This window comes from Drosophila nasuta, chromosome X, assembly GCF_023558535.2.
Source record: "Drosophila nasuta strain 15112-1781.00 chromosome X, ASM2355853v1, whole genome shotgun sequence".
NCBI classification, from domain to species: domain Eukaryota; kingdom Metazoa; phylum Arthropoda; class Insecta; order Diptera; family Drosophilidae; genus Drosophila; species Drosophila nasuta.
In genome coordinates this window covers 383,417-411,413 of record NC_083459.1, presented here as the reverse complement: position 1 = coordinate 411,413, position 27,997 = coordinate 383,417, and the positions used below count along the sequence as shown (strand labels likewise).

Sequence of the window (27,997 nt, the reverse complement as noted above, 5' to 3'; positions counted from 1 at the left end):
ATTTTAAAATTCTACTCCCCTTTCTTTTAATTATTTTTATTATAATTTATTTAAAAAGGAAATAAATGATTGACTTTCAAATTCATGTTTATGATTTGTTCAGAAATTATAATGGGGATACTTAATTCCTTTTCATATTCATTTGAATATATGATTTAAAATAGTTAAAATAGGCATTTATCAAAAACAAAACCTAACCACATTGTCCAATTAATTATTGTTAGATTTATTGTGTCAAAATTGTTATCTTCTATGTCGAAAATACTTGGTTTTTCCTATTACATTGTTCAGTGTAATTAGTGAATGCGGTATATTTCGGTATATTTATCGACGTAAAAAAGTAAATATCAAAATTGGCGTTGCAGCCACACGCCGCGGATCTATGCAGAAAAAAGGAAAAAATAGCAGCAGCAGCAGTGATAGATTTATTGATTTTAATATTGAAGTTTTGTAGCGAACACGCGCTAAAATCAATTGATTTATACCAATAAAATGGAGGCTCTGGTGAATTATAGCAGCGAGGACGACAATGATGAGGATGGTGGCTACGAGATAAGGGTAAATACTCCAAAAATTAAATGACGAATGGGTCAACAAGAAACTGAAATTATCGAATGCCGAATTCTCAGCGCACTTTTTTTCGTTTTTTTTTTTGTGTATACATTTTGCCGAAGCGTGCATGCTGCTTATGTGTGTGTGTGTGTGTGTGTGTGTGTGTATGTGTGATTCTCCAAGTGCGCGTGTGTGTGTGAGTAGGGCAACTATATAAGCAAAAATATAGCAATTTGTTGCAAGTCAAAATCAAAACAATTGCACACACGTACCCCCCTCTTCCTCCCCCAATACTCTACTATCTAAAAAAAAATAATGTAATGTAGTTGTATATTTAGTGCTTTAGTAAAATAATGCGAATTTGCTGTTTCTGAATAGTTGAAAAATTCCCCTAGGCACCACAACATCAACAACAACAGCAGCAGCAGCAACTAGAAGATGCAGCTGTGGCATCCACATCCACATCACGACGTCGTCGTCGTTCACGCTCCAGCTGCTCACCGCAATCGCAACCGCCGTCATTGGAGACATCATCTTCAGCAACAACAACATCTGCTGCTGCTGCCGCCGCCGCCGCTGCCGGCATGCGACATAAAAGCAAAAACAAAACTAACAGCGAACGTCACAACAACACCAACAGACGTCAGCGTCGACGCTCGAGCAGCCGCAGCCGCAGCCGCAGCGACGGCGGCAGCGACAGTGGTGCCAGTGATGACAGTGCTGATATAAACGACAAGGCGAATAAAAAAGGTCTGGCAACGCTGTCGCCATCAAATGCCGCATCCAAGGTGGCGGCTGCGGGCGATCAACAGTCGCATTCACAAATGCCGCAAACGCCGCCTTTGCCAACCGCTGGACAACGCGGTGGTGGTGGCGGTGGCTCAGGCGGTGGCCATCATCACCACCATCACCATCATCATCATCACAGGAGCCGAGGCAGCCGACATAATAATACTAATAATCACACTGATGAGGTAAACTTTTCATTTCAATTTGCCATTATAGTTAATATAGAAGTTGTCGCCTATAAAACAATTTCCAATGTACCCCAAGATTGATCACAAAGCTGACTGAGCATAAAAATATTAAATATACCGAAAGACATCTATAGCAAAAATTGCAAAAGAGAATTCCATTTAAGAACTGAAATATCGGCCTAGCAACAAATATGAAAACTACACACAAGAAAACTTGTAACCATTCTTTGTTCCCCATATTTAATTGTTAATGTAATAGCGATGCCAATTAATTTTTGTTGTTAATAGTTCGTGACATATGTATATTTAATTTTTATTTCAACTAAATTGTTTAAAACATCTGAACATTTTCAAAAAAATTCTTAAAAATGTATTCAATTTAATTTGGTATATGATATATGCTGATAGTTGAAGAAGATATAATGAAAATATCATAGAAATCAATGTATAATAATTGAATCTAACAAACTAAATTATTTCTATGCATTGTTACGTTTGAACGGAATTTTCCCAAAGGCGGGAATTCCCATAATTCACCAGTTTTTATGTATTTAAACAACTGAAAAGGTTTTGTGGGTCTTTGGCACATTGGAAATATTTATAAGAGGCATTTTATTTATTTTTGGTTGTAGTTTAAACTGTTTGTTTAACTGTTGTCCATGCGTTAACTTTCCATACATGTTTTACATGGTTATCGACATACTATACTATATATTATATGTATATACGTTTTTAATCTATTTTTTACAACTTAGTTGCCACTTGACAATGGCTGTTTTTTTTTGCTTTTGTTCATTGTTGTTTTTCCCCCCTCACTCCTGAAATGAGAATCTATAAATTGATTTTTTGTTTTTGTCTGGCTGCCTTTCTATTGTCTGATTTCCCCCACAACATGTGTGTGTGTGTGCGAATATGTGTGTGTATGCTGGTCGAGGACTCTTCTATTTCCTTTTTTTTTGTTGGTGTCGGATTCAAGGTTGTTTGTAAATTAATCTCTATGTATTCTATTAGCAACTATTCTAATTTGTAATTTTGTTAGTGTATTAGATAATTAAGCTTAAACATTTATGCAACCTTTATATTTATATATGACTAAAATATACCATTTTATTATTGTTATTATTATGTAAACAAAACCAAAACCAAAAGCCAAAAGTAACAATGCAAAAAGTCTCGAACTCAAACTCAAATCTGACGACGACTCCACATCGACTTCGACTTTGACTTGACTTGACTTGACTTGACTTACGATGACTTGAGGACAGTTTTTAGAGTTATTAGAGTTGTTTGCAACGCGCCCAACAGGGTTTGTGTGTCCCACTCCTTTAACTCCTTGAAACACACACTCTGACCGCATGGTTTGCGACAAAGAGCGAATGATGATCGAGACGCATCAATGTGAGTATAGCAACAAATAATAACAATAACAAAAAATCCCAAAAACAAAAAAAAACAAAAAACAAAGAAACAAAACCAAAAACTTAGCATATTTAATCTACACACACTTATCAACAAACAACACACAAAAGGAAAGAATTGCCGCCGCATCAATGTGATCTGAACATCATCATCATCACCATCGTCATCAACATGATCATTACTTGCAGCCAAACGAATGGACAAGCTAATAAAGGACACGAATTTCCAACATCAACAGCAACTTCAACAGCAACAACAACGCCACAGGCAACAGCTCTTTTATGTTGGGGCAACGTTTTAACAAATTGTGTTATTTGTCACGTTTTTATGATTTCCAAGTTTTGAATTGATTGCAAATTTCATTTTAAATTGATCACTTTCTCGCTCTTAGAGAAGTTTGCTGCTGCCTGAACTTCGTTGCCAAGCAAATGAAATTAATATAACAACTTGCTGCCTTGTGTCTTCTCGTTGCAGGAGGCGCACGGACGCAGCATCAGCGGAGGCGGAGGCAACAGACAGCGTGACTCGGAGCGTAGCAGAGACAAGGAGCGCGATAAAGACCACAGCAAGGTAAGTCCGTCTCGCTCTAATTGGTGTTTGTATCCCTCTCTAATCGAAAGTTCTCTCTTTTCTTCTGCACCACAGAGCGAACGGCATCCTCATCGCACCAAAGAGAGCAACAAGGATAGTGATTACAAGCGAGAACGTGATCGCGATCGCGATCGTGAACGAGAGCGAGAGCGAGAGGATCGTCGCGGCAGCGGAAGCGGTCGGGACAGGGATAGGGAAAGGGACAGGGATCGATCGCGACATCACAACAAGGACTCACGCTCCAGCAACAACAACAACAACAATAACAACTCATCCTTCTCTTCGACGTACAAATCGCAGTCACAGTCGCAACGTCGCTCCTATGACGATCATCGCAGTCGTCATCGTCGTCGCGACTCACGCTCCCGATCACGTTCGCGTTCACGATCTCGTTCACGCACGCCCGCGGGAACGCCGTCGGCATCGAATCGCCGCCGTTCACCACAACAGCAACAGCGAAAGTCATCCGGAGGCTCCTCATCACAAGCGCAGACATCACGCAAATATCGAGCACGCGGCTCGCGCGACTCCAGCAGCCGCTCCAGATCGCCCAACGATCGCTCAAACTCGCACGCAAAGAGGCCAAACGAATTGGAGTCCTCTCGTGGCTTGGCAACACCTGGAGCACTACTCCTGGGCAAGACGGGAGGAGCTGGTGGAGCCCTCTCGGCAGCTGTTGCCCTCGCTGCAGCGGCAACTTCAAGTGGAGCCGGCGCCTTAAGTGGCGGCGCCGGTTTGCTCCCCACACCTAACTATGCACCGAAGATACCATCGCTAATGTCCCTAGAGCTGAGCACACCGCCCATTGTGGAGGCACAACATCAACAACACCAACAGCAGCAACAGCAGCAGCAGCAACAACAACAGCCGGCAGCCTTGCAGTTGCCCAAATACTATAATCCGGGCATTATCAATGCCAATCGCTATGCGGAACAGCAGCAGAAACGCAAGTTACTGTGGGGCTCCAAGAAGAGCGAGGATTCGGCCAACAAATGGGGCAATGCTCACTTCTCCCAGGACTCGGATGGCAAAGTGGCCTCCAAGTTTATGCGCCTCATGGGCATTAAGAACACCGGCGACAACAACAACAGCAGCAGCGGAGGAGGCGGCGGCAGCGGCGGCAACAACAGCAGCATCAACTCAGCAGCCACCGCAGGAAGTGCTGATAAAGCAGATGCAACGACTGAGCCGAATAGCAATGGCAGCAATGCGTCTGGCTCAGGATCTGGAACTGTGCCAACCGATGTGCAGCAGCGTCAGCGCATGTTCTCCAACATGGAGCAACAATACGAAGTGGCACGTGCCGCGACACACACAATGCGGGGCGTGGGCCTTGGTTTTGGCTCCCAGCCACGCACCTATTAAGACGGCGACGGGATGAGAGAGAGAGGAGAGGGAAGGGAGTATAAAAGAAGAGAAGAGCTGAGCTGAGAAGAGAAGAAGAAAAATTTAGCAGCCACACACGACACGGCGAGGAAATTTGGAACCCTTTTGATTGCAAAGCTGTATATAGAACGACGACGCGACGCATCAAATACAACACCTCAGTAGTCACCTCACACAAACACTCACACACACAACTGTTCTGAAATAGCAATGTTTATTTGTCTTAACGAGGAATTTCTCTATTTTTTTTTTTTATTTCAAATAAATGTGCAAGAATTGTTCCAAATAATCGTTGTTTAATCGGGGAGGAAAAGGGAGGGAATATTATATATTTAAGTGCTTGGTCCGATTCTGATTGCGATGATTATATTTAGTAATTTCATACTATTCAGAATGTAGATTATTTTGATAAAGCTTTTGCAGAGATAAGCCTTACAACAAAATATGTGTATAATGCACCCTTTCCCAAAGATAAGAACAATAACTACAAGGCTAAAATTGCGGAATATGTTTTAAACCCAGCATAACAAAGAGTTCGAATGTTTTTTTTTAATTAAAATGTCATAGAATGTGGAATGTGAATAATAACTCAAAATTAGGTTTTAATTTAATGCACTAATTTTAAAGCTAATTAATATTTCAATTTATTTAATTTTGAACAACAATCAATATTTTCGTTTTTAATAAAATATAAATCTAAATCAGATATGGGCAATTCTCAAAAAATGGTAAACCACGACCGAAAAAAAAAAAATCTTTACATTCATCGTATTTTTTTGTATAATGTCATAAAGAAATATCCAAATTTTCATAATACAATGGATCCGTAGCATATCTCCGTTGTTTTTATGAAAAAATTTGCCTGCAAACTGAAAAAATGTAATTTTTGCACTTTCAGCTCCTTTTGTATGCATTTTTATGTTTAATTATTTCACAAGGAAAACATAAGATATGTTTGCATTTTTTCTACCAAATCTCTTAATAGCAATCCAATAATAAGATAAAAAATGCAAAGTGAGCGAAAAAATGTTCAATTAACTGTTAATTTGTATTTTGCTTCTTATCTATGTTCAAATCGTACGTTCACGACCAAAAACATCATTTTATTGTAATTGCTCCGCAATAAGTGCAAGCTGGTGAATGAAACTTCGCGTGTTAAGTGATTTTGGTATATATATTTTAAATAAAAAAAATCGTTGGGGTTACTCTAACCAATCTTTTTTTATTGATTGTCAAAGTAGCGTACGTTCGCGACCTTACCTATAAGCATATGTCGATTTTTACTAGCGTCGCATGGATTTAAAAAAAAAATTTTTTTTTTTTTTTGTTTTTGAAAACTATGTCGTTTGCAGTTACTTATTACTTGTTAGTTATTACTTATTATTTATTACATATTTTTCTTGCTATTAATAAATTTCAGTACATTTTTCATATTTAATAAAAATTTATTTTTTTGCTTTTAAATGTTATTAGACACATTAAATTGAGTTAACTCCGTTTGTTTTTATGAAATATGAAGTTATTAATAAAAAAAGTTGTGGTAAAAATAAAAATTAAATAAATAAAACAACATGGAAAAATCGTACGTTCGCGACCGGAACTTAATTAAATTAAAAATAAATAAATGGAGATATTTTCTTGGGAGTAGACTTAATAGAAAGCTATATGATTCTACTTTAAAAGTAAAGTTATTTCTTTAAACTATTCCGTCTTAATTCGCAGAGTTTTGCATTTTACTGTATTAAGCCAAAGTCGATTTCCATTTTGCGTACGTTCGCGACCGCATGTTTTTTGACAATATTATGAAAATTAAAATTCGATAAGCCCCATAATTTACACTAACCAAAGAGCTAAACAAATGCTATCGAAGAGTAAAAAAAAAGTTTCAGGAAACGTTTGTTTTCGATTTTATTTTTTTAATTTATCTCGTACGTTCGCGACTTTGGGAAATGCCCATATGAGAAAGTGTGATTCACTTTTGTTTTTTATTTTAACTATTATGTCTAGCGTATCACAATTTTTGTGTAAATTTATTTTACATATTACAATCATAATTGCTTGAGTGAAAATTAAATTAAATTAAAAATTCTATAAAAAAATCACACAGATAAGCCAACAAATATTTCTCATTAAAATTTGATTAACATTTCGTAATCATTTTAAAAAATAAAATAAAAATAAATTATAAATAAAAAAAAATATATATTTCTCATGCATATTTGATTAAAATTTCATAATACTCAAGAAAGTTAGTATAGAAACTATTTTTTTTGTTATATTTTGACACTTTCTTCTTATTTCTAATAATTTGATTTTTTAAAATAAAATAAGACTATAATTTATGTTAGCGAATAAAAAAGAAAAAGAAAATTATATTTTTATTTGCCTAAAAAATAAATTGAAATATTTAAAAACATAATTTTTGAACGAAAGCAGCTAAATCTAGCTGTTAAACGGCTGAGTGCAGAGTGATTGCGCGTCACAGCAGCCAGCTATTTGGCGAGCACAAATAAAGCTGGGCGATAACTATCGCATGCGCCGTGACGATATATCGATATCAGCGATGATGACAATAACAATAATCAGCTGAAGCAGCTCTTGTGCCACGCAAAATAATAAATTAGTTATTTTTTAAATTTAAGTCAATTGAACGTGCAAAGCAAGTAGCAGACACTACCCCAGGGTGCATGCAACATCGGAACGCAGAGAGCAGGCAGCATGTCGTGGCTAAACAACAGCCTAAACACCATTAAAGGACAACTGACGAACTTGGCCCAGGAAGTGTTGGCCGACACCGCTGGACCCGGCGATGAAGAGTATCGTGGCGATGAGCTAAACACGAAGACGGCCCTCGAGCTGCTGACGGAGACGCAGCTGCAGAAGGAGCAGCTGGACAAGGTGTGCGAGGATAAAGATCGTGAGGTAAGTTCGTCGACGTCGTCGGTGGAAACCCCCGAAATTGCAATTGCAGTTGTTGTTGCGCAGTTGTTGTTGTTGATATTGTTTCGTGGTTGCAGTTGAAGCTGTGTAAGCAAGTTGAACGCACTTCGCACTTGTAGGACTTCGTTGCTCTCCAGCAGCAACTGCCAACAACAACAGCAATTACGAAGAGCAACAGCAACAGCAACTTGCAACGTTGCGTTTTATTTGCTTTGCCAGAGACATGACATTTTTGTTTAATATGCCGCCTTCTTCTTGCCCAACAACAGATTGCAGCACTACGCAAGCAGATTAACACATTGAAAGGCCAAAAAATTAGCAGCGACAGCGACAACAACAAAGCAGCAGCTAAAACTGAAGCTGCCGGCGACACCAAATCGCTGGTGAGTGGCAAACAACACATTGATTAACATGGCTATATTTGTGGCAGCTGCTGCACTTCCTGCTTGCAACATTGCAGCACGAAACTATATAACTTATTCAATGTATATCCACATAATATGCTGTACATACATCTGGGAACTTTGCTTTCCCATATCGAGCATTGTTTGCCAGCAGTCACGATAAGCAAATGGCATCGGTTGCACATCAAATATTCTCGCTCTCTTTATGCGCTCTCTATATATCCCTAAATTAATATTTAAATTGTGATAAGACAGCAAAAAAGTCAGTTCAGGAGCAACGGCAACAACTGGCCTTATCTGTGGCTGTTGTTGTTGTCGTTGTCGTTGCCGTTGCAACGTGTCATCTTATCAATGCTGGTTACCTGCTGCTGCCACATTATGTTGCGCATAGCGATAAGCAGCAAGTCCAACCCCAACTATTACTATTATTATTTTCTCTTCTATGGAACTTTACGAAATTTTCTATTTGATTTCATATTGTGTTAAGTTTTATTTGCTCGCTCTCCACTCCACCATAAATCGGATGTGTTCTGTTCTGTTCTTTTCTGTTTCTGTTTTTTTTTATTCGCCCATATGCTCCACTCCTGTTCATATCTCTCTGTATATAAAAATATGTAGGTACACATCCTCGTCATCTGCCCGCCACCCTATTTGTTTAATTTACCGAATTATTTCTGATTAGGTCGCCTATCATCAATCCATTGCTCCATCCCATCCCCTCTCGACTCTATCCTATCCTATCCTATCCTACTCGACAATACCCTACCCTTAACCGAAAGCGAAACCCTTACCTCCCCACAGCGACCTGCGACCCAACTGATATCATTGTGCGACTGCAATTGGGTGGGGCTCTGCTGAGCATGGGAATGGGAATGGGAATGGGCTTGGGCTCTGTATCGTTCTCTATTTGTGTTCACCGTACACAACTGTACTTGCTTGATACCTATGAGAATACTTTTCGAAATGGGTAGCTCAGGATTTTAGAACTCGAACTCGAAATATTATTTACTTCTATTTGAGTTAAAAATTAGCAATTCCCAGCAATTAGATTATAAAATAATAAATAAATAAATACTTGTTCCATGTTTATAATGCTAGCAATAACATGTTTCATATCAAGAACTTAATAATTTTATCTACAACAATAATTTCAATATAGTAATATCTATGTATAATACTTATAATCAACATATCAACAAAAAGAAAACAAGAACTCGTAACTACAGATTGAAGTTGAAATTTTTAATGAATTGGAATACTTTTCGAAATGAATTCTAGAACTCGAACTTGATATATTATTGTCTTCTATTTAACTAAAGAATAGATTTTAGCAATTTCTTTCCCAGCGATCAAAATTTATAAAGCTAGCAATAATATGATTCACATGATTATGTACAACAATAATTTCATTTTGATCATATCTATAATAATTATAACCAAACCTAAATCCTTTACCGGCTTACATATCAACTAAAAAAAACGAGAACATTTTCAACATTGAGGAATTTATGATACTAAAATGTATGTTTATATTTCTTGTTATATGTATAAAATAGTTAGCATTTTAATAGATGAACATTGAGGCAGACATTCATACAAAATGAATGAATGAAGTGCTATTAAAATCAAATTTATATGAGCAAATGATTTTTGTAATCGAACGTTCACTCTCTTCAAATTATTTGTATATTTTTAACAATGAATATGCTTTATAGAGAAGTGACAACTTTATGAAATTCCCATTACTTGTGGAATTCATATCTTTATTGATGGTGAATCTTTTAACACTTCACACCAAGTGAATTGATAGCGTTTGTCTGCATTATTAGGCATAAGTTGTACTCGGGATACTGCGAATAATTACAAATAATTTAATTTACTTTCTTTCTTGATTTAGTTTTCATATTTTCTTGTGCATTCTTTAAAGCATTTATTAATTTTGATAAATAAGAATTGGCTTGTGAACTTTCTTTTAATTTGTTTATCAGATATCCCACGATATGTGAGTTATAATTTAATTTAAAAAATATTATGTAGCATGTATAAGAACATATTTCTGACTTTATAAAGTACATATATTCTTCAACCCCCGAGACGATATGACCATGTCCCTCTGTCCGTCCGTCTATCTGTCTGTCTGTCTGTATAAATACCTAGATCTCAGAGACTATAGAAGATAGAACTATAATTTTTTTCGAATGCATTTGTTACGTTTGCAAGCAGATCAAGTTTGTTTCAAATTTTTGCCACGCCCACTTCCGTCCTCGAAAATCAATAAAAATCCAATAACAAGCGTAACAAAATAGAGTCTTGAATATTGGCTCAGACAATAATAACTATATTTTTTATGATTCCTGAAAATTTGGTTGTGATCAGATAAAAATAAAAATTGAAGAGGTTATTTAAGCAATATTTTTGTATAACGCTTCCTTACTACGAGTCTTAGTTGCCTTGGATGACAATCTGGTATATCTTGCGCGCTATGATATATTTTGAGTGTGGTTTTATATCAATATACCAAATATATCATTTGGTATATTTTATAGTTAATACCGCACTGTTTTGCTTTTAATCCAAATTGGTAGGCGGTATCTCACAGTCGAGCACACTCGACTGTAGCTTTCTTACTTGTTTTTGTATTGTTTGGGAACTTTGCCACTTCCACTTCTGTCCCCGCAAATTGAAAAAATGGAATAGCAGGCTAGAGTTACACAGTGATAACTAACTATATTCTTTATGATTCCCAAATATTTAGTTGCGATCAGATACAAATTTTAAAAGTTTCTTAAGAAATAATTTTACATGACTGATGTTGGATCTTTATTGCTGTGATTAATAATCTTCTCTATTTTGTACTGTGTGGTATATTTGGAATGTATTAGTATATCGATATACTAAATATTGACTTTGGAATATAATAATTTGTTTTTTATTATTATTAATTTGGTATAAATCGGAATGCTTAGCTTTTATTGAAAATTATTGGTGGATATCTTATAGTCGAATTGTTAACACATTCTCAAATATTCCAAGTAACTTGAGTTATAATTTAATTTATTTAGTATATAATTTTTTATTTGAGAGCTTCTCAAGATTATAAATAGATGCATAATACAATATTTGGAAATTATTTGTATAGTGAATGTATTTGTTGCTATATTATTCATCTCCTTTTGCTATGAAGCTTTGTAGAGCTTTATTAATTAATTAATAAAGCGTGAGTTATTTAAAGTTTAAAATTTAATCTATGATTTAAAGGAGAAGTGGTTATAATTATTGGAATCCTTTTTCATTATAATATTGTTAAGTACGATGATTATTTGGTTGGTTTGTGTGACCAAAGTAAAAAAACAGTCCAGGTGTCTCATTCTCTCTCGTTCGGCTGGATATCGGATGTTATCTGTGGGTGCTTTATTCGTAATCTATCTGTCGGATCGATCGATAGTAGCCGCCATATTGTTGTGCATAATTGAGGCAAGCGAGCGGGTTGGCGACAAAGGACAGATAACAGATAACAGAGAGACGATGCGACCCCATTAACCTTCCTCCCCCAGCCCATCCCCACCCTCAAAACATTTGAACCATTTGGTTAAACTTGGTCGATTGTTATCTTATCCGGGCATACGGATGCGAAGTGGCCAGGCCATGATTCGACAGTGACAACTGTTGGCTTATCAATATCGAAAGGTTTTTTTTGTTGGCCGGAGTTGGGGTTGTTGTTAGGGGTTGGATTCCGGCTACCTATAAAAGGGCGACTCACCTGCTCATTGTCATTCATTTCATTTCGTGCGATCGTCAACCGATTCTCCCGGTTCCCGACTCCGACTCCGACTTCGACTTCGATTCCGTCTCGTTTAAAACCCGCATAAAGTGTTAATTTCTTGAAACGTTTTTCTGTTTTTTTTTCTTAATTTTTTTTTATTTGAACTTTTGTTGTTTTTTGGTTGTGCGTCGCAGTTGTTGTAGTTGGTGCTTGGCCTGAAAAACCAAAAACGCAATTTGCATTCGAAAATCGTGTGAAATTTTCCAAAAGAAGGTCAACCACACACAACGAACACACACACACACTCATAGAGACTCATTTAACAGTCGTGCGAGTTTTTCTTTTCTCTTCGGTTTTGTTTGCATTTTTTTTTTCTACTTTACATTTTTGTTTTTGCCGGAAATCGCGATTGCAGTTTTCATACGAGGTGAGTTACAGTTTTCCCCCCGCAACTAAAAAAACCGCCCTTCAAAACAAATAAAAAGAAAGGAAACGATAAACAAAAAAAGTCTACAAAATAATAGAAATATGTTATACTAATAATATATTTGCCATGCGCCAGCGGCTCTAAAGCCAAATTAGTTTAATTGTTCAATTTAAACGCAATGATTACGTGCGGCAAAGTGGGACAAGGAGAGCGAGGCGGGCAGACGCACCTGGCGTTGATAATGAGTCAAAGCAGTGGGTGGGGATGAGCAGGGCAGCATCAAAATTGAAAGCTGGTTGACATGTGGTCGGGTAATGAAGCGACGCTGCAGGAGATTGTGGAGAGCTCTCGATGAGTGGAAGGGAATTAGAAGCGAGAGTGTGGGTGGCTGGCTGCCAGAGGGCAAGGGACGGTAAAGGGGTAAAGGGGTAAGGGGGTAAAGGGGTTAAGGGAAGCTGGCATGCATTGGGCCGGAAGCACGGCATGTTGGCAGCGTCGCGTTCCAACAACAAATATAAACTTTTTGGCATTAGCAACTAATGTTACATGTCAAATACAGTAAAGCGATAGGGGGAGAGAGAGGGAATTGAGAGGGAGGCGGAATTTGAGTTGATACCAATGGCTAAAGTTAGCGTTAGGTCATCATCACAAAGCGACTCGAGTCAGGAACGAAGTTTGCTAGATGACTTGGGTGGGATGAGTTAAGAAACCAAGGAAGATAGGAGGTCAGGAAGCTAAAAGGTGAGGGCTAAGGAATCAATGAGTCAAGAGATTAGGCAACTAATAGGTGTAGCTAGTTATAGGAAGAAATTAGGGCATATATTGCTAAGAGCTTGGGGAATAAAGAGCTTTACAAGATTAGGGGTGGGAGAGCTAAGAGCTCAGGAAGCTTAGAGGACGATGAACTAAAAATTTGGCAAGTTCCGAGAGCAAGGAGTTAAAGCTAATTTGTTATGGAGTTACTGGACGAGAGCCAAGATATCAGGGAGTTGAAAGGTAAGAGAATGGGGGAAAAAGACGTTGACGGTTTTAGAACACAATAAACATGAATGATGGAAGGGGTGATGTAATTTACTAACCTGTAATTCAGGTGTTCAGGAAATTGAAAGTTAAAAGTTATCAATTGATATGGGTATTATGTGGCTAAAACATCAGGGTGTTAGGTTAGGAGAGAAACAAAAGATCAGGAAGTCGGGATCATGAACATCCAAGAAGCTTATGTGATGTTAGAAGAAGATTAAGTTAGGACGTCAGGTGTTGATGAAGTTACGTGTTGTGGGCGACAGGTGATGGTTTTTTGGCCACGTCAGGCGCAATAGCAAACAGCGAATCGTGTTCCATTTGACAAAGTTGATTTGTTCCGCTCGGTCAAACTGTGTCAAATGGTTTTCAGCTGCAGTTGTTGTTGTTGTTGCTGTTGTTGCTGTTGCTGCTGGCGTCGGTGGGACGGCATTGGTTCTGCCTGTTAGCCATGGATCGATCGGAGGAGCCTTGTCCAATTTGCGTGTCAATCGTCGATCATCACACCAACACACCAACACACAGTCATATTTCATATGTGTGTGTTTATATTGTGTGTTCATGTTCATGTTCGTCTTTCCATTCGCTTGTTCCACATGCGACAGAGAAAGGGAGAGTGCGTGAAAGAGACAGTGACTAGCGAAAATTATACATATTACGATGAGCGAGCTTAACTCAAATGTTAATCTTTAGCTCATTTCCTGGTTTCGCTATTTTGCTCAACTTTTTTGAACACGCAACTGTTTCGTACGTTGATACCCTGTAAAAAGAAATTGAAACTCTTGACTTTCCTTTTCTTTTTTTTTACAAAATGTTTCTTTGTAATTTATTTTTGTGTTGAAATATTTTTAAATGTTTATATGTAAATCATAATTTATTGAGCTAAACCAATTTCATCTTTCTCATATTAAATTTGCTTTTATTTTGCCTTCCTATATGTCATCGATATTACATATTTATTTACAATTTTAAAATATTCATTTACTTGCATAAAGTAGTATTTTAATTACAAAATATGAGTTTAAACTTTTACAGTATTTTAACATTTTCTGAGAATTGAATTTCAATTTAATATGCAACTGTAAGATTTTGAAAGGAAGAGAGTTACAATTCAATTTGATATTTCTGGTATTTAACTTGAAAATAAATGGTGAAAATATTTAGCAAAAATAAGCTAACAATATAAAAATTTAACTTTGATCGTAGGTAAAATCACAAAACAACTAAGAAAGTAAAATCCCCATTCTCATTTTCAATACTATACAAATATATCAAAATATTATTGAAGAAATACTGAAAATGAATTTAGAAATATTTGTGAAAAAGCAGAAAAGAGTTGCAATTCAGTTGAATTCAATTCATTTCCTATACTCTACAAATATACCAAATGTATATACTAATATATGTACGTATACATATATATAAGAAACTTGAATATCAATTTAAACAAAACCTTAAAATGCAACTTAAGAATTAGGAAATATTTATGAAAAAGCAGAAAAGAGTTGCAATTCAGTTGAATTCAATTCATTTCCTATACTTTACAAATATACCAAATGTATATACTAAAAAATACGAAACTTGAATATCAATTTCAACAAAACCTTAAAATGCAACTGTAAGAATTTGAAAATATTTGTGAAAAAGCAGAAAAGAGTTGCAATTCAGTTGAATTCAATTCATTTCCTATACTCTACAAATATACCAAATGTATATACTAATATATGTACGTATACATATATATAAGAAACTTGAATATCAATTTAAACAAAACCTTAAAATGCAACTTAAGAATTAGGAAATATTTATGAAAAAGCAGAAAAGAGTTGCAATTCAGTTGAATTCAATTCATTTCCTATACTTTACAAATATACCAAATCTATATACTGAAAGAATATTAAAGAGGAATTTCAATTTAAAATTAGCCTCAATATGCAACTATTAGAATTAGGAAATATTTGTGAAAAAACAGAAAAGAGTTGCAATTCAGTTCGAAATTGGAAATTTGAAGTTAGCCACAATAACTGCAAGCACTGATCCATTGATAATGATGATGACGATGTTATGATGAGTAGTAGCTGCTGCTGCTGCTGTTGTTTTTGGGGGGATGTTTGTTGTTAGCGAACTATCAACGTGATCGAAAGGTCGTATAGCGATCCATCCATCTGTCCATCCATCCATCCATCCATCCATTTATTCAACGTGCCAGTTGTCATTCAGAGCCTAACCAAATACCCAAATGGTCAAGCAGCGAGTTACCCATTGAATGAACCTGCAGCTATGGGGGAGTTATTAACCCCCGGCCCCCCCCACTCCCCTTGAAATTGACAATATATTTAAGTTGTTGTTGTTGTGTTGGCTTCTCAACTGGCCAGCAAATTGTTGCATGTCGCTAAGTGCAGTTTCTGTTGCTGCTGCTGCTGTTGTTGTTTTTGTTGTTGTTGTTGCTAGAGAGAGACCTGCAATTATTTTATTACATTTTGATAGCTGACATTGTTCGTAGTTGTTGTTGTTGTTGTTGCTGCTACTGCTGTTGCTGTTGCTTCTGTAGGTTTCTATAAACAATCAACGAAGCGAGCAGCAATTTTCACTAACTGCCCAACTGAGAAGCTAACAATGCCATTGCACAGTGTCCCAATCCGAGTCCAAATCAATTTTGGCCTGTGAACACACACACACACACACACACACACATATACATGTGGTTGTATTGTCATAATTCACACACAGATGGCGCTGCTGCAACAACTTCCGCTCAGCTCAACTCAGCTCAGCTCGACAAGCATTCAAATTGTCTCGTCGCGTGTGTGTAACGAGGCTTAGACCGAGGCCTAAACGATGGTTTAGACTCCTACTACCTCCAACCTCCAACGTCCCCCTCAGCACACACACACACACACACACACACACACACAAAACACATTCAACTCATATCTCGATGCGGGCAGCAGCTGCAGCTGCATTTCGACTTGACGATTTCATTCAAATTTCAATTTTCATACTCGATTCTAAGTTTTTCAACTCGACTCGACTCGCTTCGCTTTTTTTGTATTCTCTTGTTTAACCTTCGTCTTAAATTATATGGGTGCAAACGTGCTTACATGCGACACATGCGGCTCATTGTTGCCACATGTGCCACATAGCCACATAATTCCAAGTACTCACAATCAATTACTTGGCTAGTTAGTAAGTTAGTTAGTTGGTTAAGTTTGTGCTCCGATATCGATCAATGTTGTCCTTCGAGCTCTGGTATTTGACTTCAAAATAAAGGGGAGAAAAAACAATTAAAAAATCAAATTTTCTTTATAGTTAACAAATACCACATATAGAGTACAAATTATACCCGACCCTACAACATAATCCGTTTTTAGCATATAAAATGATATATTCCATTTTGGTAAATACATTTCTTGAAGGCACAAAGTAGCGGGAAAAAAACAAACATGATAAAGAAAATTCTTACATTATCCAAGTACAAATGAAAATAAATAATTTATTTTCCTAGATTTTCGATAGGCAACAACATGTGTTTAGTATTAAGAATAACATCAGAAATTTTTGAGTTGGTTTCGATTTCAGATTGTTGCATTATTTTTGTATAAGCATAGTTTTGAAGATGTCAGTCATGAAAGCTATAATTTGATACATTCAATAATAACTACAGTTTTTTATGGTTTCTAAGATGCGATCGGATAAAAGTTGAAGAAGTTATTAAAACAAAAAAAATAGTCATATTTTATGAATATACCAAAATTTAATTTAAATTTTAATTTGATATATTGTTCAAATTATTTGTGCTACTTCTTAATAAACGTTTCAATAAATTTTAACTTTATTGTGATATTATATTGATATACTAAATCTGACTTTCGGTATATTCATTAGGTATATTCTTGAGATGGTTATTACTACTTAATAAACGTTCTTTACATTCCAATAGACTTAAAATTTATGGTGATATTATATCGATATACCAAATATGAAAATCGGTATATTCATTTGGTATATTGTTAAGATTATTATTACCACTTCTTAATAAACGTACGCATTGTGTTCAGTTTTTTTTAGCAATTATATTGAATTATATGCAATACAATAATAGATCGATTCACTTTTCATAATATCATAATATATAAATTCAATTTCATACCATATTTGCAAATAATACTAATATACTAAATATGGAGCTACTCTTGACTTCAATTCTTATTGCGATAGTCTAAGGTACAGTTCTCATAAATTGTTTCGATGGCTATATGCATAAAACAATATGTAATACACAGCTTTTCAGGAGAACTGCAGACTACAACAAGTGGCTGGAGTTATAAGCTGTTTTAGCAAATTGAAATAAATCTTTAAACAGCTTTTTCACTAGTATTTCATGTGGTTTTTCTCACATGTTATCGCATAATCTCAACAACTGCTGCGGTTCTCTCCTCGGTCTAGTCTCAATTATTGACTGTAACCAGACGCATTGCCTCGAGCCTCCTTCCCCTTCCCCTTCCCCTTTCCCTCCCTCTCCATCGTCCGTTAGCATCTCAAGTGTTTCTTGTTCAAAGCCAAATGCTAATAAGCATTAAATTATGAAAAGATTTTTCGTTTGCAGGCCAGTCGGGCCATAAATGACGAAATTTAAGCGCCCATATTTATAGCCCAGACTTTTTGCACTGGAAAAACTACGTGCAAAGCTTTTCTCAGGGTAACAACCAACAACTAAGCCCCAACCGGGGGAGCGAAGAGTGCAGCACAAAAGCGAATACTGCGTTAAAGTTTTTATTGGCAACTCGCGCAGTTGCATAAACACAGCAACAGCAACAGCAACAGCAACAGAAAAGCGACAACAAAATTGAAAATATGTTTTGTTTGCTGGCTGCTTGGCCAGCCAGTCAGTCAGTCAGCCAACTAAAATCGAAAATCCCTGAAACTAGAACGCCCAAATAACCCATGGACCATAAAATCTTTAAACAAATTGCGCAAAGCGTCACGTCGTCGTCATCGTCATCGTCATCGTCGGTTTTGCCATCTCTTGACTGACAAAACACAAAGTGTGCTAACGCATTTTTTCTTATATATTTTTTGTTGCTTTTTTGGTTTGCGTTTTTCCAATTAGCCAGCAAACCAAGAGGTTTTCTCCTTTGTGGCAGCAGGAAGTCGCACAGCAATGTGGGCCACTGGGTCAGGCGAAAAGCAAAGCAAAGAAATAAAAGATCACAGCATAGTTTGCAGCGCAGTGAATGAAGAAATTCCAACTTATATTCAGTGAGTTGACTTGACTTAAAATGCAATTCTGCTTGAACTAAAATAGCTATTTCTTTGACAATCAAAGAGCAAAAGGAACTCTTTTCAATAATAGCATTTAGTTCAGAATAATAAAATAATACTGAACATTCGCAGCAAGTTTGGCATTATAAAAATCGATTTTGCTTTAAATCAAAATCAAAAAGAAGTGCTTTAAATATAGGTTATTGTAATTTAGAATACTATAGTCTTTATGATTCCTAAATTACGATCGGATAAAAGTTGAAAGAGTTATTTAAGAAATAGTCATATTATATTGATATACCAAATATAACTTGCGGTATATTAATTTGGTATATTGCTGAGATTATTATTACAGCTTCTTGGTTCACTACATTCCAATAAATTGCATTTTTATAGTGATATTCTATCGATATACCAAATATGGCTTTCGGTATATTAATATCATATTATGTTGTTAAGATTATTATTACGGCTTCTTAGTAAAAGTTCGTTACATTCCAATAAAATTAAATTTTTAAGCATTGATCAAATGTTATTTTTGTTTTATGTGGTTTATTGCATAAGATGCAATACAATTAATAATAGATCGCTTCATTCTCCATAATATAACAATGTATAAATTCAATTCCACTGCATTTTAGAATTTATTCTTTAATTTTTAATTTTTTTAAATAACTTGTTGAAATTTTAAGTAATTTTGTTGTTTTTTGGCATTAAAATCAGCTCAGAATTTATGCAAAAAATTACTACAAAAAAAATTCTACGAGTTTTTCAAATTACTTAATACAATTTGTAGCTGAAATCTTTGCCAAAACTCTTTTGTTATTTCCACAAGAAATGCCAAAGTTTCTGTGGCACGAAATGCCATTGTCAACGACACAACAACATGGCCGCCGGATATCCTGTGGCACATGTGAATATTCATTGGAGTAGTCTGAATGCTCTCGGCATCTCTGTCAAGTTGAGCTTGTGTTGTGGTTGAGACTTGCTGCATGTATCTGTGTATCTGTGTATCTGGCTCTCTGTGTTGTGCCTCGCGGTAGTGCAACCGCATCCGTTAACGCTACCATTGTGGCAGATGCTGTCGCTGTCTCTGTCTCTGCCTTTGACTCAACTAGAGATGGACGTGTGTGTGCAACACGTATTGGGATTTCATTATAGTGATGTATTTTGGCTAAGAATAAGGAAATTCCTTAAATTTATAGTGAAGTGACGGAAAAGAGGCTGAATATGCTTATATAATTCAATTTAGTTTTAAAATCATTTATTTTATATTCATTCATTTATTTTGAGCATATTTTGTAATAAGCATAACATAGGAATTTTTAGTGCATACAATATGAACCGAAAATTTGTCGTAAAAGTTGTAGGAATTATTTTAGAAGTAGAAGACATTCTGCCATATTTTGAATGTAATAGTGTACCATATTTAGTATATGACATTCGGTATATTTTGGTATTTCCCCAGTATACATTAATTTCGTATATTTTGAGAGTAATTCCGTTTGACCATTTTACTCTTTTGTAAATATTCAAATTGAGGTATATATATTTAGTATATTTAGTATATTGATATACTAAATATGACTTTCGGTATATTTTGGTATTTGCCCAGTATACATTAATTTGGTATATTTTGAGAGTAATTCCGTTTCACCATTTTACTCTTTTATAAATATTCAAATTGAGGTATATATATTTAATATATTTAGTATATTGATATACTAAATATGACTTTCGGTATATTGTGGTATTTCCCCAGTATACATTAATTTGGTATATTTTGAGAGTAATTCCGTTTCACCATTTTACTCTTTTGTAAATATTCAAATTGATGTATATATATATTTAGTATATTTAGTATATTGATATACTAAATATGACTTTCGGTATATTTTGGTATTTCCCCAGTATACATTAATTTGGTATATTTTGAGAGTAATTCCGTTTCACCATTTTACTCTTTTGTAAATATTCAAATTGAGGTGGTATATTAATAAGAATAAATCGAGTTTTAAAGTTTTTTGTATCGTGCGTGCTCTGACACATCTCTGACCAAAGAGGGGCAATCTAATGACCGAGTTTGCTCCCAACTCTTGAGCTGACTCGACTCGACTCGGTATTCGTTTGGTTTGGAATTGAAGCGCGTTATTTGAATTTGATTTCTTGTCTGAATTTTAACAGCAATGTGTTAAATGGATGCCAATACAAAGCGGCTCACCGATTGTCCATTTGCCATAGCTCGACTTGATGTTGTTGTTGTTATTGTTATTAGTTGTGAGTCGGCGGCGGCGTCGATTCTCCGTGACGTGCCACCAGGTACCGACAACGATCCATTCCAAGTGCTATGTACCAAAGAGAACGCACTAACAACATGCTCTGTATACACACACACACACACATGCACGCACACGTACATATAAATATGTATAGGTATCTGTGTAACTATGTATCTGCATCTATATCTATGTATCTTCATATCTTTGTGTAGCTGTAGCTCTGTTTGCCCCGCTCTAGATAAACTTTAAACATTTTGAGACGTCAACAGAGACAGAGACACAGGCAGACAAAGTTTTTTTTGTCATTGATCATTATGCATCCGCATCCGTGTAAGATACATTTGCTTGGTATCTATGGATAGAGGCGACTCTCCACACACACACACACACACACGCACACACATTTGTAAGCTATGCGACTGCGGCTCGTTTGCCACATATTGATCGAACGTGTGCAAATAAAATACAATTTAAATATTTATTATCTTTGCAGTTCGTTAGCATCTTGTATCTGTTTAAACACAGCCTCGACTTGGCCTCAATTTTGATCTGCTTTGCCTATACTCCACATACATATATCGCTCTTCCATCTTATTTCATATATAGCATATCGATTTGTTTCTATACCCGCTACGAATAGAGTAAAAGGCTGTTATAACATTATGCTGGCAATGTTAATAACAAGCTAAAGTCGATTTTTAGTACTTACAATAATATCTACACTATTTATAATTCCCAAAAATTGCATTACAATCGCTTAAATGTTGTAGAACTTATTTACTTGATATGGACCATATGACAACCTGGTATATTTTGAGTTCTATGGTATATTTTAAGCGGAATATCGATATACTAAATATAGTCTTAGATATATTGATTTGACTATTTTGCTTTTAATAAAAATGGATAGGGGCATCCCACAATCTGGTATATTTCGAACTTTATGATATATTTTCAACGTAATATTGATATACCAAATATTGTCTTTGGTATATTTCAGTATTTTTCGGTATACAATTTTGGCATATTCGTAAAATAATACCGCAGCTGACATCTCACAATCTGGTATATTTTGAATTTTATGATATGTTTTGAACGCAATATCGATATACCAAATATGTTTAGTCTTCCGTGTATTTCAGTATTTTTGGTATATATAGTATTTCAATAATACTAAACGACTTAGTTTCATATCTAGTATATTTTGTGCTTTATGATATATATTAAACATAATATCGATCTACTAAATAGGATTTTCGATATACATATTTTAGTATTTTCTTCGATATATTTTAGTATTTCTTTTCGATATATTTTTAGAATAATACCGAATGGTTTAGCTTTTAGCTGGGTAACGAGCCGCTCACAATCCGGTATATATTTTAGTATTTTTTTTGCGCGATTTAGCTTTTATTCAAAATGGGTAGAGGGTATCTCACAGTTTAGCACACTCGACTGTAGATTTATTATTTGTTTTTTTTTTTGTTGACGGCTGTTTTCCTGGAATATGTACAATTTATACAATTGGGTCGACAAAATTGGCGCCATTGAGCCGCCCGAGTTGCGTCTTAAGTTTTCTTTTCCTTTTTATTTTCAAATATCACAATGCAGAACCTGGCAACAATTCGATTTGCATTTGTAACAGAACGAAACGCATTAGAACAAACAAATACAAAAAGGAAAAAAAAAACAGAAAAACAGAAAAGCAGAAAAGAAAACAGAACTTGTAACTTGTTTCTGTGACTGTTGCTGATAAAGGAAAAGCCCCCCAAAACTAATTAACGCCTGCAACGTGTGTTTTGCGCTTTGCTTGTGCTCTGCGGGTCTCTGGCTATGAGTTTGGGGCTTGTTGCTGTTGCTGTTGTTGTTGTTGCCAGTTGCTGTTGCTGTTGCTGATATCGTGCCAGCAACTGGCAGCTGGCAACTGGCAAAGGGTGCGAAAGAGAGCTCCTGAAATTGAAGCGTAACAGAGTGTGCGAAAGGGAGCGAGTGATGTCGAGTCAGGTATACTTCACTGTATTTTTATCTGCTAATTAAACACAGACGCTCGATCGCAATACAACGACAACAACAACAACAACAACACCAACACCAACGACAACAACAAAAAAACAAAGCTACATTAACAGCCCCGTTTAAAAGTCAACGACGTGGCCATATAGAACTTTGAAGTATGTGTGTCGTTATATACCCACACACACACATACATACATATATGTGGATATATATTCACGTATCTAGCTATCTGCATATTTTCGACTCGAGGCGAGTCGAGTCGAGTTGAGTCGTGGCGTTAGAAGAAGTCCACAAATGTGCTCTAGAATTTGCACAATTTCGCTGACAGCAGGAATAAAGCTGCATTGCAAATGTGCTAAGAGATAAAACAAAAACAAAAACTATATTCGCACCATCTCTATATAGATACATCCTATCCAACTAGACGAGCCCGCTTTGCTATGCTCCTCAGCTGTTAAATGCTGATGCTGATGCTTAGCCTTAATTACACTGCTAAAAAACCAACTTCGATTCGATACTGATTTGTTCGATAACAATGAGAGATTATGATTATATACTTCTTCGATTATTGGAGCAGATATATAAAAGAGGAATATTGCTGGCACATTTTCTCAATTAAAGTTATTTTAATGCGGCTGGAAAGTAATGAATTTAATTTTATATTTTTTTCAAGTATTTAATAAAGTAAGAATATTACTTAAAATTCTTCTAGCTGTTTTTTATTGTCTCAGATATCTGAACGGACAGATAAACTTGTTAGCATATTTCTTTAACTAAAGTTCTTCTATTGATGATAAGTTTTTCGCTAAGATAGTCGAATATTGATCATTTAAATTGTATATTCGTTTAAGTATTAGGTGATATTGCTTTCAAATTTGCTAGCTCTTATTCACAAATGTCAAAGCAGATTTCTGCAATAAGAGTTCTGTTAGTGTTGATTTGTTTTGTATATTGCATATTACTTCAAGAATTGAATGATATAAGTATAAAAGAGGAATATTATATTACCATTGTGGCTGTTATTCTTATAGTCTTAATCGGATGAACGGGTTTCTGCAATTAAATTTTCTTTTTGATAAATAGCTTTTCGTTGAAACAGCAGAAGTTAGAATCGATAAATATATATTTATTCGAATATTGAAATGAGATAAATGCTAGCTTTATTTCTTGTGATCGCAATGAAAGATCTTTCTTCAATGTAAAGTATAAACTACATACATTTATATATTTTTGTGAATATTGAGAGATGAAAATGAAATTTCTGCCTGAATAATTGTAATTTCGCTCAGTGTAAGCGTTACAGTTTGCGCTTTTGGAGTGTATCTGTATCTGTATCTGTATCTACACCCTAGACTCCATGCTACATGGCGCACATCTAAGACTGTCCATCTGGAGAGGCACACACACATAGAAACAGACACACACACACACACACACACATATAGCACTTGGATGCGACACCTATGCTAATGTTTGTTTGCCCATTTCCAACAAGTTGTTGCTATCTCTAAAACTAAAACTAAAATTTTGAGATCACTTGTGGGCAACATACATACATACAAAAAGCGCAGCGGACGTCGCAGTCGCAGTCGCAGCGTAGTCGACGTCGACGACGACGTTGACGTCGGTGTTGAGAACAAACAAAATGAGCAAAATAAGCAAATAAAAGTGACGACGACGTCGCCGTCTCTGTCTTCGTTGACAACAACAAAGGCTGAAATAAGTACACATGCAATAGCAACAACAACAACAACAACAACAAAAACCAAGAATTCTTTTTTTTGTATTTTTCTCTTTTACCAAAAAGCAACAACAACTACAACAAACGTCACTTAATTTCAAGTTAAATAGCCGACGCGCATTATTTGAGTTTTGAAATGGAGAGCACAAGTCGAAGTTGCACACTCACACTCACACACACTAACACACATGTATATATACATATATATTATGGCATCCACATGGATCTAGGTACACTCACACCTTATGGACATTGGAAAATGTTAAATGTGTGTGCACAACTGGACGACGATGTCTTGACTCTGTTTGAATATGATTAGATGATCGATGTGCAGCTAATAGATTGTTAATCCCCCACCAACTGCAACTCGAATGCAGCCAGACGGAAATGAATACTTCATATCACGAATATCATTCTTTAATGTCGCTGCGATCAATCGAATCAGGGCAGAAGATACAGTTCCCCTAAATAAGGTTCATTACAATTTATTAATAGATAAAATATTTCATATATATTCTTAGTATTCTTCCCTAAAAAGAGTTTAAAGATTCCAGGATTCCAAACATTCCTATCCAACAAAACTAAAAGTTTCGAGATTGATAGCGTCAAAGATAGAAATCTTCTTTGCAATCCTTGCTTTATCTTGCAAAATCTGTAGTTTCATTTAGTTATATCTTTATTTAAAACACATCTGACTAATATAATATCTCATTAGTTTGAAGCAAATAATAATGCAATGTTTTAGTAATGTAAAATGTTGTAAGTAATCGAGAAAATTAAAGCGAAAAAAGTGAATTTTAATGGAACTGTAATTTCTTATTATGAAATCATAAAGTTTTGATTTTGTACAGTTCATTCATAATGTTCTAAGTTCTCGTTGATTAGCGTTTATTAAAATTGGAAACATGAAATACAAAATGCTGGCTAAGCTCCAGATGATCCACGCAGCTCTACAGTCCATTGCACACACATACATACACATACAGAGACAGCACACACACACTGTCGAATTCACTCTCAAGCTTACGGTGCAATGTGCTGACGGGGCGGCGCTTGGCCGACAGGAATCGCCATAGAGCTCCGCCGGACACACACACACACACACACACTCATGCAACCCAAGCAATTGTGTGCGTGTGTGTGTGTGTGTGAGAGTCAACAGTTGGTCGTTGATCGTTGCGCTGCTCTTTGCTGTCGCTGCCAATGCGCTGCAGCGACGCCAACGACGACGACGTCGACGCGCTGTTGACTTCGGGTCGGGGTAATCGGGCCGGGCTACACATCGATACCGATCGTTGTGTGTATGTGGGCTATACGGGCATTCGTGTGTGTGTTTGCGTGTGTGTGTGTGTGTGTCGCGACTCTCAACGTTCAACGCTCAGCGCTTTGCTATTTTCACCCATGGCGCACTGCATTGCGTTCACTCGTCGATCGGTCGCGTTGCGGGAAAGACGTGAACCCGGACCAAAGTTCTAATACAAAAATTCAACTATTGCCGGTTAAACATTAACACACACAAAAAAAAAAAAAAACCATAAACAGTTTTGTTGTTTAGGGCACATTACTTTACTTGACTATTTTTTTCCGTGCTTGCTAAAGTTGTTGCACAAAAACGCAAAAAAAAGATTTCAAACGATCAAAAATAGTAAAAACCAAAAAACGCAACGACGTCGCTGCCAATCGCCAATCGTCGTTGTCATTTGTTTGTCGTCGTTGACGTCGCTGTATATATATTTTTTTTGTTTTGCCGCTCACCGTTCAGTGCCTTGTCAAGTGAAAATTAACCGGGTTTTTTTCCGTTCTACGTACTTTACTATAATTTAGTTACAGTTTTTTCTATTTTTTTTTTGTTTGTATTTTTGTTCGTTGTTTGATTTTTTTTTTGTCGCGGAAACTGCAACTAAATTCTTGTACAAACAGCAAAAAAAAAAAAATTAAAAACACTAAAACACTTTTAAACGGAAAACTTCGACGCGAGACTTTGTGACAGAGAGCGCCATAAATTCTCAGAGCTGCCAAATCAAATATTAAAATTTTGCTGACAGCCGACAAAATGTAAGTTTTTTTTTTGCTTTGTGTTTTGGGTTTTTTTTTGCTAATTCTCATTATATTTACATATGTATGTGTAAGTACGAATACGAGTACTTTTAACTTGTACTTGCTTATGACTGTTTCACAGAAGTGTCTGGTCAGCAACGAGATATCGTTGTCATTGTTGTTGTTGTTGTTGTTGCCTTGACTTCTCGACTTTTGTCTTAACTTTTGTCTCAACTTGACATCTCCTCTTATTAGCGTTGTATGTTATAATTTTTGCTGTTTTTATTTTGGTTTTGGTTTTTGCACTGCGTGCATTAAATTATAATTTTAATACCCTGTACCCATAAAATTGCTAAAACTTATCATCGTACTTTGTACGTGCAACTGCTTGAAGTAGATCCTATTAACTCACGAAGTTCTTTTCAATGATCTTTACCCTGTACACAGGGTATTCTTTTTTAGTCATTTAGTACACCCAACAAACGCTGAGTGGTATTCAATGACCGAAAATTGTTCAAATTTTTGTAGTTACTTTATAAATATATACGACTTTAGTGCACTGTGTGTGTGTGTGTGTGTGTGTGTGTGTGTGTGTGTGTGTATTGGGAACAAGTTTCAGATAGCAATCGCCAACTTTGAACATCATAATTTAATTGTTAATAGCTTTCGAGGTCTAAGAACTTCAAACTTGACGATTACTCGCTTAGCTGTACACAAAAGTGACGAATGAATAGGATAGTTTCGTCAAGTTTCGTTGAGTTGAATGCCGCAGCTTGTGTGCGCCACCCAAAAGCTGCTTGCTACGACACCGTCTGACTGCTATGGCATCTGCTCCTCTGTTGTTGAGGATTGGATGCATTTCTTGGTATCGTTTTTGGCGAATTCCGCAATTGCATTTCGACGTTTCGGGAGAATGCAACCGAACACGAACTGGACGCAGAGAAATCAGAGATCTACACTAAAACTCAAAGCCAAAGTCAAACAGCAATTACTTTTGGCAGATGGTTGAGTTTCACAAAATACGATATGAAACGATACTTTTATATGTATGTATGTATGCATGTGTACACATTATACGAGTATCGTTCCCCCGGGGCCTCTTTGACCGACGACCAACGACCAACGAGGCGCTTTGAACCCTTCATCCTCCTGAGCACGCTGGCAATGATTCAGTGCGAGGCAA

General features: G+C 36.1%; 2 protein-coding genes across 6 annotated transcripts in view; both read left to right on the top strand.

The window, feature by feature from the left end:
* Positions 1-363: 363 nt before the first annotated feature.
* On the top strand, positions 364-5,192 carry LOC132797222 (arginine/serine-rich coiled-coil protein 2). 3 transcript variants are annotated; one of them, XM_060808824.1, is made up of 4 exons: positions 364-558; positions 948-1,526; positions 3,423-3,518; positions 3,594-5,192. In XM_060808824.1, the coding sequence occupies exons 1-4, from the start codon at positions 493-495 to the stop codon at positions 4,902-4,904; spliced, it is 2,052 nt and encodes a 683-aa protein (XP_060664807.1). In that variant the 5' UTR covers positions 364-492; the 3' UTR covers positions 4,905-5,192. The 3 variants fall into 3 exon arrangements, with proteins under 3 accessions (XP_060664807.1, XP_060664809.1, XP_060664808.1); XM_060808825.1 differs by having other exon boundaries at positions 367-558; positions 931-1,526; positions 3,594-5,191; XM_060808826.1 differs by lacking the exon at positions 948-1,526 and having other exon boundaries at positions 365-558; positions 3,594-5,191.
* Positions 5,193-7,511: 2,319 nt separating this feature from the next.
* The window catches only part of LOC132797221 (thyroid receptor-interacting protein 11), a 34,182-nt gene continuing 13,696 nt past the window's right edge, over positions 7,512-27,997 (top strand). The window contains exons 1-2 of one of the 3 annotated variants that reach the window (XM_060808823.1): positions 7,512-7,847; positions 8,135-8,248. In XM_060808823.1, coding sequence (XP_060664806.1) covers positions 7,644-7,847; positions 8,135-8,248 — 318 coding nt within the window. In that variant the 5' untranslated portion in view covers positions 7,512-7,643. Of the gene's footprint in view, positions 7,848-8,134; positions 8,249-26,682; positions 26,833-27,997 lie in introns of those variants that run through there. The other 2 variants (XM_060808821.1, XM_060808822.1) reach the window with 2 other exon arrangements.

What these genes read in the sequence shown, in the direction of transcription:
- LOC132797222 (XM_060808824.1), top strand. Translation starts at nt 493, where the DNA reads ATGGAGGCTCTGGTGAATTATAGCAGCGAGGACGACAATGATGAGGAT. An exon ending in ATGGTGGCTACGAGATAAGG is followed by an intron (nt 559 to 947) that starts GTAAATACTCCA and finishes AAATTCCCCTAG; the next exon opens with GCACCACAACATCAACAACA. An exon ending in CTAATAATCACACTGATGAG is followed by an intron (nt 1,527 to 3,422) that starts GTAAACTTTTCA and finishes TTCTCGTTGCAG; the next exon opens with GAGGCGCACGGACGCAGCAT.